Raw genomic sequence first — 13,893 nt, 5'->3', positions numbered from 1 at the left:
ATTGTGTTGACTTCTTGTCTATGTAAGGTCATGGAATGTATGGTTAACAACAGGCTTCTTTTTGTTTTAGAGTCGAAGAATTTGTTAAATGATCAACAATGTGGCTTCCGTAAATACAGAAGTTCACTAGATCATTTAATGAATTTGGAGCATTGTATTGCAGAGGCATTTGCCAATAAAGAATTCATGATAGGGGTGTTCTTGGACATCCATAAAGCCTATGACATGATATGGCGACACGGTATACTAATGAAGCTCTATGCTTATGGTTTAAGAGGAAATTTACCTGTTTTTATTTCAAATTTCTTAAGGGACAGAACTTTCTCTGTCAAATTGCCCTGTAACATAACATCGGATATATTTATCCAGGAAAACGGGGTGCCACAGGGAAGTGTGCTTAGTCCTACTTTATTTAGTATTATGATCAATGATATTCTGTCATCAGCTCCCATCCCGAGGAATCTTAAATACTCGCTCTACGCTGACGATTGTGCAATATGGCACTCTTCCCGTAATGCACAATTTTCGGCTGGGCGGATTCAAGCAGCCCTTGACTCCATCCACCAATGGGCCTTGCAGTGGGGATTTAAGTTTTCCATACGTAAGTGTGCCGCTATAGTTTTCACTGATCGTAACGTACCTAATTTGTGCTTAAATTTGGATAATCAGGCGGTACCTTTTCAAAATTCTGTAAAATTTTTAGGAATACATTTTGATTGTCGAATTAATTTTAAACTTCACGTTAATACTTTGCTTGCTTTTTGTGATAACCCGTTAAATGTCCTCAAGTACCTAGCGTGTACTACCTGGGGTGCCGACAGAAAATCTTTATTAATGGTGTATAAGTCCCTTATTCGATCAAAGCTAGACTATGGCGCACAGGTGTATGGCTCGGCATCCGATGCCACTCTGAAAGGATTGGATGTGTTACAGAATAAATGTCTGCGAATGTGTCTTGGAGCCGTCCGGTGTACCCGTGTGACTCGTATGGAAGTGGAGGTGAATGTGCCTCCCCTCCGTATTCGCCGTGACCATCTGGCCTTGTCCTATGGCATAAGGACGTTAAGGAAAAGTAATATCGGCAATGTGGCCTCTACCCCCCTGCGTCAATACCACCACCTTCTGCAGGGGGTGCGTCGGCCACTTGCCGCTCGCCTCCACTTACTGACTCAGGAGCTTGATGTGGACCCCAGTGACTGTGACAAGTTGGTGCTTAAAAATATAGCGCCTTGGGAGCCATCCGGCTTTACAGCCGATGTTACATGGCTCCCAGCACCAAAGGCCAAGGTGCTGGAGGCAGAGGTACACCACTTGTTTCGTAACATCATTGTTCGTCACTTGGGGTCCCACCACTTGTACACCGACGGCTCCAAGTCGAATGAATGTGTGGGTGCAAGTGTGTGGTCGACTGAATGTGCCCTCAGGTATCGGTTGCCGACTCATACATCTGTGTTTACTTCAGAACTTTTTGCTATTGACAAAGCCATAGACTATGCTCTCAATTCTAGGCATGACTCATTTGTCATATTTTCAGATTCAAAATCAGCCCTTCAGGCAATTGCATCTTGCACTACGGACTCTCATGAGATCCAGGGCCGCATCGTTAATAAGTTGCATTCATGCAACAAATCATTCACGCTGATCTGGGTGCCTGGTCATTGTCGTATCTACGGGAATGAGCAGGCTGACTTACTTGCAAAGTCGGCTGTAGAGCTCGAGGAGACTTGGGACGTTCCTCGTGATCTACAGTCGAGTCTATCTCTCAGAAAGAAATCAATAAATCTTCTGTGGCAAGGTCAGTGGACCAGACTAAATATTCCAACTTGTAAGCCGTACCTGGGCGACTGGGACACTGCCAACCGTCCCAGTCGCCTAGAAGAAAAAGTGTTGGCACGGTTACGGCTTAATGCCACCATTTTACCCCACATAAAACCATATATGGAAAGACGCTTCCCACCGCACTGTGACATCTGTAATGCGGTGTTATCTATTAGTCATATCCTGCGCTGTCGGCGATTTATTCGTGAACGTGCTTCACTTATAAATTACTGCGGCGCAGTAGACGTCCCCTTCACCCTTTCCACCATCCTGGGTGATGGGGACATTGTTATGACTGATAAATTGATGGCTTTCTTGAGAGAGACCGGACTGATCAGAGTGATGTGACTTTTTTACTGCGTGGTTATGGTTTTTATGAACAGTAAATATGTGTATATTGTAATATTAATTAGGGTTGACAGTTGACATATTTTAAATAGTTCCTCCTTCCACCGATCTATTTCTAATATAGATGTCTCCTACATTAAGCCAAGTTCCTCGCCTGACAGTCACCAGCTGATGAGTGCAAGTGTGCAATATAGGAAGGTATTGGGCACTTGCAGTTGATGGTGGTCTGCTGGGCGAGGTTCTTCACTTTTTGTACAAATTATGTAAATACATTATATTATCTTGCTTAAGTTATTCTAATTAGGGACGACAGCTGACGTATATGGAAATGTTCCTGACTCGTCTGGTTCCCTTTCATGTATTGATGTCCCCTATATTAGGTTGTGCCTCGACTGACAGTCACCAGGTGATGAGTGCAGGTATGTAATGTAGAAAGGCATTACATATCTGCAGTCGATGGTGTTCTGTTAGTCGAGGTATTTTTACCATTAGTGTAGGTCTAGCTATTTGTCTCTGTAGGATTTAGTATAGGTTAGCGATTTGTCTGTTAGGTGATTAGTTTTAGGGTCTTTAGATTAGTTCTTCTTTATAATATAAGGTATAAAAAATATAAAACCAAGAAAAAATAAAAAAAATAAAAATACAAAAAAAAATAAATAAGATTATAATTATTATATATATATGTACGTTTGCATGAAAGTGTGTCTGTATGTATGCATGGAAGTGTGTGTGTGTTTGTGTATGTGTGTGTATGTATGTATATCTATATGTTTGTATATATATGTATATATGTCTATATATATATATATATATATATATATATATATATATATATATATATATATATATATATAACCAGGGGCTTCGGCCCCAATGGTTGATAGGCCGGAAAAAAAAAAAAAAATTTGTTCACTGCACGAGATGACTTGACTAGACTTATAGCGGAGTCTCTACTAACGGCGGAGCTACGACCATCCCTTGGCTCACACGACTCCTCTACACAGTTGCTCTTTTTTTAGCTGGTAAATTGTTGTATTGTAATTTTATTTCATATGACCTGCTCTGTTCCCTGTTATTTTATTCTGTGGAAGATGAGAAAATTATATATTGGTTTATTCTCTATTTTGTGTGTTTTTAATTTTGTTTTAGGTCTGAAGATGGTTTGTGTTATAAAACCGAAACGTCACCAATAATAAATCATGTACATCATCACTCTGGTTTTGCTGGCCATCATTATATATATATATATATATATATATATATATATATATATATATATATAATCTCATCAGCCGTTTGAGTGTCCACTGCAGGACCGGCATCTCCCGACCGAAGTGGGGATGATACAGCCAATGTATCTCTACCAAGTGGCTTAGGCTGTCTGATAGAGACTGTAAGTAGGGTAAGAAGTGCTTGTAAGGGTAACTTGCGTTGGAGTGGCTTTGGATGTGTGTGTAGTCTGTAAACCAAGTGTAATCGGCCCACGCAAACCGAGTGGGTGCAAACATACTTTACAGTATGCGACACTGGTTCAACCACAGCACCCCTTGTGTCCGCCAATGCAGTACGTGGCATGAAGAACGCTCCCAAAGTTTATTACCCTGGCGGGGCGCGAACCCTCGTTCTTCAGCATACGAAAATGCACACTTTACCACTGTACCACAGAGGCTCCATATATATATATATATATATATATATATATATATATATATATATATATATATATATACACACACACACACATACACCCACACACACGCGCACGCCTTCGCGCTCGCGCGCGCGGGCGTATAAAGCACAATGTGTGTGCGAGTGTGTTTGTGTGTTTTCTCAATGCACGACCAAATTTATTTATTTTAACCTAGAAAACAATTTTTGTAGTGGTAATTCTTCACTCGGACAAGGTTTTAGGCAGTGTGTGACCCAGGGAGGCCAAGCTTTCCCCGAGTACCCCTGTTAGTACAGAAAATATACCGCACGACCAAACCTTTTGATCATGATTTTTAACAGGTGTCCAATACATTTCTAAAAATAAAATAATTCTGAAACTGAAGGTGCGTGATTTCAATGCCAGTGTGCTCAAGTTATTCTATTGCTGTCTTCCGGGAGTTATGGCCATCTAGGGTCCCAGGCACTGACGGTCTGTCTGTCCTTTGTAGAAATCGAAGGAATGCATACAGAACTCCCTAAACAGCTCTAACAGGTGTAACAATTAATGACCAGTTTAATTGTGTACGTTACAGTTGCTAAAGTGGTGCCCCTGATGGCAAGATAAAAACTAAGAAGAAATGATAAAGTCGACATGGTGGAAGCAAGGCAGCCAGTTACTGAAATTTTTCCTCTTGTCAACCATATCATTATCAACTAGAACGGGTCAAATGGGAGAACGGATTGGTGGGGTGGGCAGGGTGGGTGGGGTGGGCAGGGTGGGTGGGTTGGGTGGGCAGGGTTGAGTGGAATGGTGGGTCTGGAGAGACAGGGTTGCTGGAGTGGGTGGGAGGGTGAGTGTGATGGGGCAGGATATATGGGGTGGGTGGACAAGGTTGTGTGGGAGTGGTGGGGCAGCATGGGTGGGGGAGTGAGTGGTTTCGATTGGTGGATTTGTGGATCGGCGGGTGAGCAGGTTCAGTGGGAAGGTGGGTGGATGGATGGGTAGAGTAGGTGAGTGGTTGGGCGAGCAGGTGGGTGGAAAGGGTTGCTGAATGGGTGGGTTGTGGTAAAATAAATCCATGGCATGAATAGGTCCATGGTGTATATATCGTTGGAGAGGTGAGCACAAGGAGGAACACTGGTTTAGTGGGTAAAATGGGAGCCTTGAGATCTTCTCCCACAGGAGAAATGACCATCCAGGGTCCTAGACAGTGACGGTATGCCCGATTATAGGGTTTTATCCAGGCAACGCCGGGTACTTCTGCTAGTTTGAAAAAAACATGAATATGCCAAAATGTCTGAGTAATACTCAGCCTGATTATTAAAGCAGCAAACATGATTTAGTCATTATGATAATATTATCATAATACTTGAAACCAAAAAAGCACCGAACAGAGATTGCTCAGAAGGAAAGCAAATTAGCTGGATTATTACGAAAAGCATTGGAATGGATGTCAAAATATAATAAAAATAATATTATCCTCATCTTTTATCCTTTCCCTGTACTCCAATATGTGTACGGTTCTTATCACTTTATCACTAAAATAGTTGTGGAGTTTCTTAAAGCGATGGGTAGCAAAAATGTATCCACTGTGAGAGATATATCATACGAGAAGTGAAAGGATGAACCGAGTATGTTTACATATTCTTATAGAAATTATATGGATGAGGTGAACTGGAGGTAACAGCGACAAAAATTCTGGAATATACTCCAAATAACATGACGCACAGCACTTATGCTTCAACAGATCTTTACATATGTGGAACAAGTTCAATTCCATCGTGACAAACTGCAAAAAATATCTCTTGGATAAGTGTATGACTTTTAACGCCCATGATATGTGTTCATTAATGAATAATGCATTTCTGAAGAATAAACTTTCTGTGATAAAAGCGTGGACGACACAGTCGCAGAATATCATCTCTGTACACAAAATGTTATAATGATGGGTCTTTCCTTAACAAGTTAAGGTACTGCTGGATATGAGTATCATTCGTCCTTTCCTATTAAGGTTTTCCCATGACAGCTTTTGTGTCCTGCATGGATGTCTTCGTCTTTATTTTTTTATCTTGTCAGCTGCGGCTGGGGGGATGGAAGGTCCCTTCCTCATCTGCCATTCCTGTCATTGACTTTAAAAAGCAGGGCCGGCCCAAGCAGATGTGGGGCCCAATGCAAGGAGTAGGGGCGGGGCCCCCTCTGATTTTGAATGTCAAAGCCAAAGCCCCCTCAAATAACACAATTTTATAGTTATGCTTACTGCATGGACTCAGATATTAATGCAAATTATTCGATATGAATTAGAAATGTAAAACAAAGATTCCTAAACCACTGTATCATAGATATATACAATATCTATAAGATACAAGATACAGTATAATATACAAGATACAAGATACAATATAATATGTAAGATAGATACAATAGATATATACAGCCACTACAATGATAAACAGACAGTGAGCATGTTCTGGATCATATTCATCTTTTTTGCATTCCTCCTTGAGATTAAGAGATTCATTGTGCGGTTTGACATCATTCACTGTTATGTAACTGAACCTTAGAGAATTATCTTGCGGGACTTAATGCCTGCAAAGTCTCTGATTATTTCATTGTAGTCTAGCTGAGATGAGACTTCATTTTCAATTGAAAGTATGGCTAGGCCATTAGACGATCTTGTGTCATTGTTGACCTCAGGTATGTCTTAATAAGCTTCAACTTGGAAAAACTTCTTTCACCTGATGCCACAGTAACAGGAACAGTCAGCAATATCCTCAGGGCAATCCAAACATTTGGGAAATCTACATTGCTGTTCCTTTTAGAAAGAAGTTAAGATTTCGGAGGGCTGGGATAGCAATCTCCTCTGGAATAACAGACTTTAGAGCATCCATTTCTTCTGCTAACATGTAACCGTCAATATCTGAGGTGCCATTTACGGTGAGACTTTTCTCCAAGTTGGCTGCATGCACTCTCATTTCTGGTTTGGTATGGTTGTGGAAAGAAAATAAGAAGCCAAACAAAGCATCATGTGACTTCAACTGCTGGAATCTTTGTCCCATGGATGAAATTGCTCTATCATGAATGAGATTGAAACATCCAATTCTGAAACTTTCTTGTGGACTTTGAACTGGCTGATCTTGAGCTTCATTTTGAAATGTTCGTTTCTTTCTACGAATTCTGTTCCCTTTAAAGACTGGTTCAATGTCCATATCATTGGCTATCTCCTTTGCATCTGCAAGAGCATTTTCAAACCCATCAGTTCTGTATTTTTGCAGCCATGCAATAGTTCTGTCCATGCTTTTGGCTGCAACAGAAAGTTCAACTGCCTCACCTTGTAGCTGTTTACTGACCTGATTGACCTGAAAAAGGATAGCATACCACAATACTATGGAAACAATGAACTTGAAATTTTCTAGCTCACTGCATAGGGACATAGCTTCACTGCGAGCTTTGGGGTCATTTGTTTCCTCCGCAATATCCACTAAGGCATCGTAAAACAAAACAATTTGGTACCTCACAGCTTTGACACTGTCAATACGATATTCCCATCGGGTTTCGCCGAGAGGTTTCACAGTCAAGTCCTTAAGATGTCTTGTGAACATTGTCCATCTCTGAGCTGAAGCAGAAAACAAGACATACAGCCTTTGAAGGATACCAAAGAAGGTCATTCCCTCTGGACACGTCTTGGCAATATCCCCCGTAACAAATTGTAATTGTGACATGCACAGGGTGAAAAGAAAGCTCTTGGGTTCATTTCCAAAAGACGAGCCTGAACACCAGACTTATTGCCTCTCATGTTAGCACCATTATCATAGCCTTGGCCCCTGATAGCTTGTAAATTTAAACCCAGTCACTAACTTGTCAAGAAGAACATCCAGAAGACTCTTTCCTGTACTTTCCTTCACCTCAATGAATTCAATAAAATGCTCATATATTCCAATAGGAACAGTGGAGCCATTAGATACATATCTAATTGTCAGAGACAACAGCTCTTTATGACTAACATCTGGAGTACAATCAAGTATAACAGCAAAGTATTTTGAGGCCTTTATACGGTCAATAATTGTCTTTTGGACTTTGTTACCCATCAGCTGAATCAACTCATTCTGGATATGCTTGCCAAGGTAATGGTCATGGATCATTTCATCCTTGATTCGTCGCAGGTGTTCTTGCATGTCAGGATCAAACTTGGCAGTCAGTTGGACTAGGCCAAGAAAATTACCATTTTTAGGTTCAAAGAGTTTATCAACAGATCCTCGAAAAGTCATATATGTTCTGAGAGAAACTGAACAATAGCAAGGAGGCGCTGAAAAACATTTTGCCACCGTAGCTTTTCATCATTGATTCGCTGCTGATGAACTGAATCCAAACAGCAACCCTTCTCTAGTCTTTGCTCAGCCTCAAATCACTGAACACTTGCCTGCAAGTGACCACTGGACTTTTCATGCTCAACTAAACGCACACTAGCATTGGACCAGTCATGAAACCCATCAGAGGACGGCGCGGCATTAACACTGGAAAAAAGATTACAACAAAAACAAAAAATCTGATTTCTTCTAACTCAATACACCAGCCATTTTCTTTGCATCACCTCCCCATATGATAATTTGCACTGTACGAAGGAATTTGAAAATTTCCTGCCTGCTGCATCTTTGGGGAATTCATGGTTCAAATCTAACTTCTGTGGACCCTTTGTGACCAGAAAATCTTGCTGAGCTGTGAAAGGATTTTTTGGCCAAGAGGCAGGATCCTCATAACTTTCAATAAAGCTAACATCAAGGCTGCTGTCTTTCCTCTTGAGTTCTGATGTACGCTGCTGAGTCAAGCTAGATAATGATGTAGCTTGTTCAGCAGTTTGCACGGAAGGAGCTGCAGGAAGATTGGGCAGATCTTGGACCTTCATGGAACTGACTGATTCACAGTCTGACTCTTCGGTCTCAGTGTCATTCTTTTTAATGATAAATTTCTCCATTGCTCCACTGAAACGTTTGACTTCATTTTCTTTTGCTGCCTGTATCTTCCTCTTTTCACTGCCACTCAGATTCTGCCAATGTCATGGTTTCTTTTCGGCATCTTTTTGCAAAGAGGGAGGGCTAAGGTTCTTTAAACAGTATTAAAATTTTTCAAAAAGATTTTCTTGACAAGTGTTAAATTAAGTGCTGTTCAACTCCTGCTGTTATCAGAAGATGAAGGGATTTTCGGCCGGGGAATTTCTTAACCAAAACCACTAACAATTGGTGCGCTACAGTCAGAGAAAAGAACTGCTAATCATTGCTGTTATCAAATGGATCCAAAGACACAGATATTAGCAAAAATACATAGAGGTCTGGGTCCTTAACTCCTAATCTTGGATGTCACAATACCCACAGTCAGCTCATGTAACTGCAGACTGAATACAGGCCTGATGCTTATAATCCCAGTAGAAATTCATTTAATCATTTAAGGAAAATATTTCCTATAGAAAGTTACAGACTATATTTGACAGAATCTTTTCATAAGCCCGATCAGGATCTCACAAGAAAACTATGAAACCTAGGCCAACAGCCGAAATCACTTAGCTCAAGGACTCAAGCAGTTAGCACTCTTTAATTCTGGAAAATGCATGCAGCACAAATTTCACAGATTAGACCTCTGATAAACAACGCTACCAAGACAATCAATCAAGCCAAGAAAAACTACACACTTCTTGAAAACGTGTTGAAGAGATAAACATGAGGAAGAATGTGATAAATCTGCAGGGGTCACACACCTAACCTCGGGTAGAGCGGAGCCCTAAATGAGCACTATGAGAGAGGGGCATGGCTGGTGCTGCTGGTGCATGCTACATAATGCTCACTCAGGGGCGCGCTCAGCTACAGACATGTCAAGTGCGTTGCGCCACATTATGCTCTATCAGGGGCCCTCTCGTGAGGCTTGGGGTCCCAAAGGGCCTAATTTTTTTTTTTTTTTTATGGGGGGGGGAGCAAAGGGCCCCTAGAGGCGCAGGGTCCAATGCAGTTGCATCACTCGCATCGCCCTAGGGCCGGCCCTGTTAAGAAGAAATATCCGGGTTATATATTAGGCTACTCTAATGCAAACACCTAAAATAGATCCAGTAAGTTTGATGCTGATTTCCTTCCTATGTACACTTTTGTACTTCTTTCTGTCAACCCATCTGACCCTACTGCCCTTCATCTCCCCTCCTGCCTACCAATCTTGTCCGTCCCTGTCTGCCTGCTTGCCTGCCTGCCTCCCCTTCACTAATTCAAGCAGAAGGGTAGAGCCGACCCTGCTGAATCCTCAGAATATCTAGCTTTACTGGCTGGTCAAGGCCACCGCTTTGTGCATTGTGAGGACAGAATACAGATGTCTTTATCCTCTGTTGCAAGGGATATGAACAAACTCCTTATAGCTCTTCACTGTGATGACATACTCTTTTCATTCTGACTTAACCAAAATTTACTATCCCTCCATCTTTAATACTGAGTTGTGACAAAAGATTAACATTAGAATATGACGCTAGTCACAGAGATGCGCTCTGAATAGGATGTAGAGCCTTAGCATGGTGTTTTTCTGTCACTGAGCAATGTGAAGTAAGCTAAAAAGAAAAACATACATGAACCAGGTTAACTTTCAAAAAATGTATTTTATTCTTGTCTTTTCATGTATCCTCACGAACTCGCACCCTGTCGAGGCTTCCTCCATGCCAAACTCTCCCTTACAAACCTAGGCAAACCAGCATAAGAAAAACTCCACATGCGCTTCACGTTACAATCCAACACCATTCCATAACTATTCACGAGGGGGAAGCATTGGGTCGGGATGGACCACTTCCCCAGTGACATAAAGTGGTCGTCAGTCCTTCGGTTCAGTTTCGCTACACGAAAAAACGACTTAAACATATAGGGCATACTTGCCTGCAGAAATCTCTCTCTCACACACACACACACACACACACACAGACACACACACACACACACGGGAGATGGTTGGCTAGAAGCTGTTTTATATTGCTACATATTGCTGCGGGTTGCAGATGTACGTATATTATTGTTGTAGCTTTCTTTTTTTTTTTTTGAAAAGGTTACGTAAATGACCTCAGATGCATAGAGGATCCTGTTAGTGTTTTCAATACGATCATCGTATATATATTTTCTTTCGTCTAATTCTGTATTGTTGCAGGCTAGTTAAAAAACACATACCTGCTGTTGCGTTGCATATTGAAACAGTCCACTATTGAAGGATAGAACAGTCTATTGACTGAGAATTCAATGGCTTATTTTTTTACAAAAGAGTTATCTATGGTTGCAGGTTATATATATATATATATATATATATATATATATATATATATATATATATATATATATATATATATATATATATATATATATCCATTGTTGTACGATGCAGTTGCTTATTGTTACAGATTACAATTGCTTTTTGTAAGGCAGGGTTGTCTGCATTTCCAGTCTAATGTTACCGTACCTGTTGGTGTGGGATATGATTGCCTCTGGGTAAAAAGGCAGTTTTCTATTGCTGTCTAGTCTTTTTTCTCCTTTCCCTCTCTCTCTCTCTCTCTCTCTCTCTCTCTCTCTCTCTTCTGTCTATTTATCCTCCTTCTTCACATATCATCCCCCTAACCCCACTGTCTCTATCTCTGTGTCTGAGTTTGTGTCTGTCTGTCTGTCTCTCTGTCTCTGTGTCAGTGTCTGCCTGTGTGTCGGTGTCTCTGTGTCGGTGTGTGTGTGTGTGTGTGTGTGTGTGTGTGTGTGTGTGTGTGTGTGTGTGTTTCTGTCAATCTGCCTGTGTCTGTTTGTCTGTCTTTATATATCTGTATGTGTCTGTCTGTGTCTCCCTCCCTGTCTCTGTCTGTTTGTCTGTTTGTCTGTCTGTCAGTCTGACTCTCTCTCTCTCTCTCTCTCTCTCTCTCTCTCTCTCTCACCTCACCTCATTTTAAGAATTCCCCATGCTCTCCTCTCTCCCTTTCCTCACTTTCCCTCTTCTCCCTCTTACAGCCCTTTTCCTTTCCTCTCCCTGTCATCCCATTCTTTCCATCACCTCTCAGATTTCCTCTTTGCTCTCCCTCTTTCTCTCCTCTCCCCTCTTGTCTCATATTTCGCTCTCTCTCTCTCTCTCTCTCTCTCTCTCTCTCTCTCTCTCTCTCTCTCTCTCTCTCTCGTTTGTCTCACCAAAAACATCGCACCTTCAGGATAACATCGTTTTTCCATTTAGACTTTTCATTCTCCCTCTTTGTTCTTTCTCTCTCCTCTTTAACTTGTTCCATTTTTTCCTCTCAACTTTCCTTCTTGTGTCTTTTTCACTTTTCCGTCCCTTCTCTCTCTCTCTCTCTCTCTCTCTCTCTCTCTCTCTCTCTCTCCACCACTACTACACATTCTCTCTTTTCCTCCCTCTTCCCCCCTCCTTACTCCTCTGTGTCCCCCACCAAGCATTATCCCTTCAGGTTAATATCGGTTTCCCATTTCAATATTTTCAAGCTCCTTTTCCACCCCGTCTCTCTGATCGCCCAAAGCAGACTAGGATGATATTAAAGATTTCATATCGGATTTGTTCAGGTTTCGACCTCTTTTCTGATGTATTCTTGCTGCCCATAGGCTTTTATTTATATCATCATTATTTTTTTTGTTAGCGGAGCACTGAATGCAAGCAATTTCCAAAAAAGTTACGAATTATCGACACACACACACACACACACACACACACACACACACACACACACACACACACACACACACACACATCTATCTATATATCTGTCTATCTGTATATATATATAAATATGTCTATCTGTCTCAGTCTATCTATCCGTCTGTCTATCTGTCTATCTATCCGCCTGTCTATCTATCTATCTGTGTATCTGTATATCTATCTATCTATCTATCTATCTATATAAATGTATGTAATTTCTGTATGTATTGATAAACGTATTTAAAGGAGTACTTTATGTGAGCTGTTATAAAATGTTGATGTCATTCTATTTCATTCTTCTACCATTAGACGAGTATATTTATCTGACAGCAAGGACAGCTGTTTTCGCTTTCCTTACTCATTATATTGTATTGTTTCATTCTCGCTTCTACTAGACAATTTTTATTCATCTCATGGGAAGTCATTGTTATTTTAATAGTGCAATATTTTAGCTTCATCAAAACTTATTTTCATCTCTTTCTTTCCTTTTTTTTTTTTTTTTTGTTTGTGTGTCCCCCACTGGTAATTTAAACTAGCATCTAAAAAGTTTAGCAGAGGTTGCAAAGTGCATGGGTCTTACGGCGCCAATACAGTACTCTGTTCATATAATTATGTTTCACTTATCACTCCATGCAATATGTAAGAATTATTATGCTCACAATAACCCACAGTATGCTGAGTTAGATTCATGACAGCTTCCTTGTGACAGCTATTTCATGCCGTCAATCCCTCCCTTTGCCAGGGCACTTATTTAGACAGTCTTACACAACTCCATAGTTCGTTCGTCTGTATCCTGGTAACTACAATCTTCTTACTCCACCTTGGCTTAAAATTGTCCTGTCCCCATCTTGAATGCTGGGATATATCAGCAGATTAACACCAGAATACCCTTATGATGCTAATCCCAAAGGGTGCTGTGGAAAGGATGTAGGGCTGTCATGTTACGCAAGGAAAAGCTGCAAAACAACGAAAATCTAGGCCACTCAAGCGATAATAACTATAGCTGCAGAATTATTTTCTCCTGTATCTTCGGAATTTTATCTTCAGCTTTAACTCTTTAACCTCAACCGGGCCGAGATTTTCTTCCCTTTAGGTTATTTCACGTCGTTCAGTGAAAGTAAAAGGTATTGCTATGGCTCTACTTCTTTTCTATTGCACTTCTTCGTAAGTGGCACCATATTCTAGTGGTTATCTATTGTTGCAAGTGAGCATTCAAAATGGAGAGATAGCAATTTCAGGCCAAGTTAGAGTAATATGGGTATAGCTGCTCCATTTCACATATCCCCTTGTGTGGCAGAAGCTATTACATGGGCTTCTAGGAAATGCTGTCGTCTTTTCTGTTCATTCCGTCGTCTCATAACGATGTTGTTTAACTTATGACAGTGTAATTA

At 40.9% G+C, this 13,893-nt stretch overlaps 2 protein-coding genes across 2 annotated transcripts; both read right to left on the bottom strand.

Moving 5' to 3' along the window:
- Positions 1 to 6,615: 6,615 nt before the first annotated feature.
- LOC145410096 (uncharacterized) lies at positions 6,616 to 7,416 on the bottom strand. Its single transcript, XM_080280301.1, has one exon. It carries the CDS (start codon positions 7,414 to 7,416, stop codon positions 6,616 to 6,618), a length of 801 nt encoding a protein of 266 aa, XP_080136427.1.
- Positions 7,417 to 7,623: 207 nt separating this feature from the next.
- Positions 7,624 to 8,082, bottom strand: LOC145410095 (zinc finger MYM-type protein 1-like). The gene has a single exon (XM_080280300.1). It carries the CDS (start codon positions 8,080 to 8,082, stop codon positions 7,624 to 7,626), a length of 459 nt encoding a protein of 152 aa, XP_080136426.1.
- Positions 8,083 to 13,893: the final 5,811 nt, after the last annotated feature.

The sequence above is a fragment of the Coenobita brevimanus genome, chromosome 84, assembly GCF_032717465.1.
Source record: "Coenobita brevimanus isolate Jiangsu-jjx chromosome 84, ASM3271746v2, whole genome shotgun sequence".
Classification (NCBI taxonomy): domain Eukaryota; kingdom Metazoa; phylum Arthropoda; class Malacostraca; order Decapoda; family Coenobitidae; genus Coenobita; species Coenobita brevimanus.
Note: the sequence above shows the minus strand (reverse complement) of the source record. Positions and strands in the feature narration are given on the sequence as shown.

Excerpts from the sequence above, each read along its gene's own strand:
- LOC145410096 (XM_080280301.1), bottom strand. The coding sequence starts at position 7,416 with ATGTTCACAAGACATCTTAAGGACTTGACTGTGAAACCTCTCGGCGAA.
- LOC145410095 (XM_080280300.1), bottom strand. The coding sequence starts at position 8,082 with ATGACTTTTCGAGGATCTGTTGATAAACTCTTTGAACCTAAAAATGGT.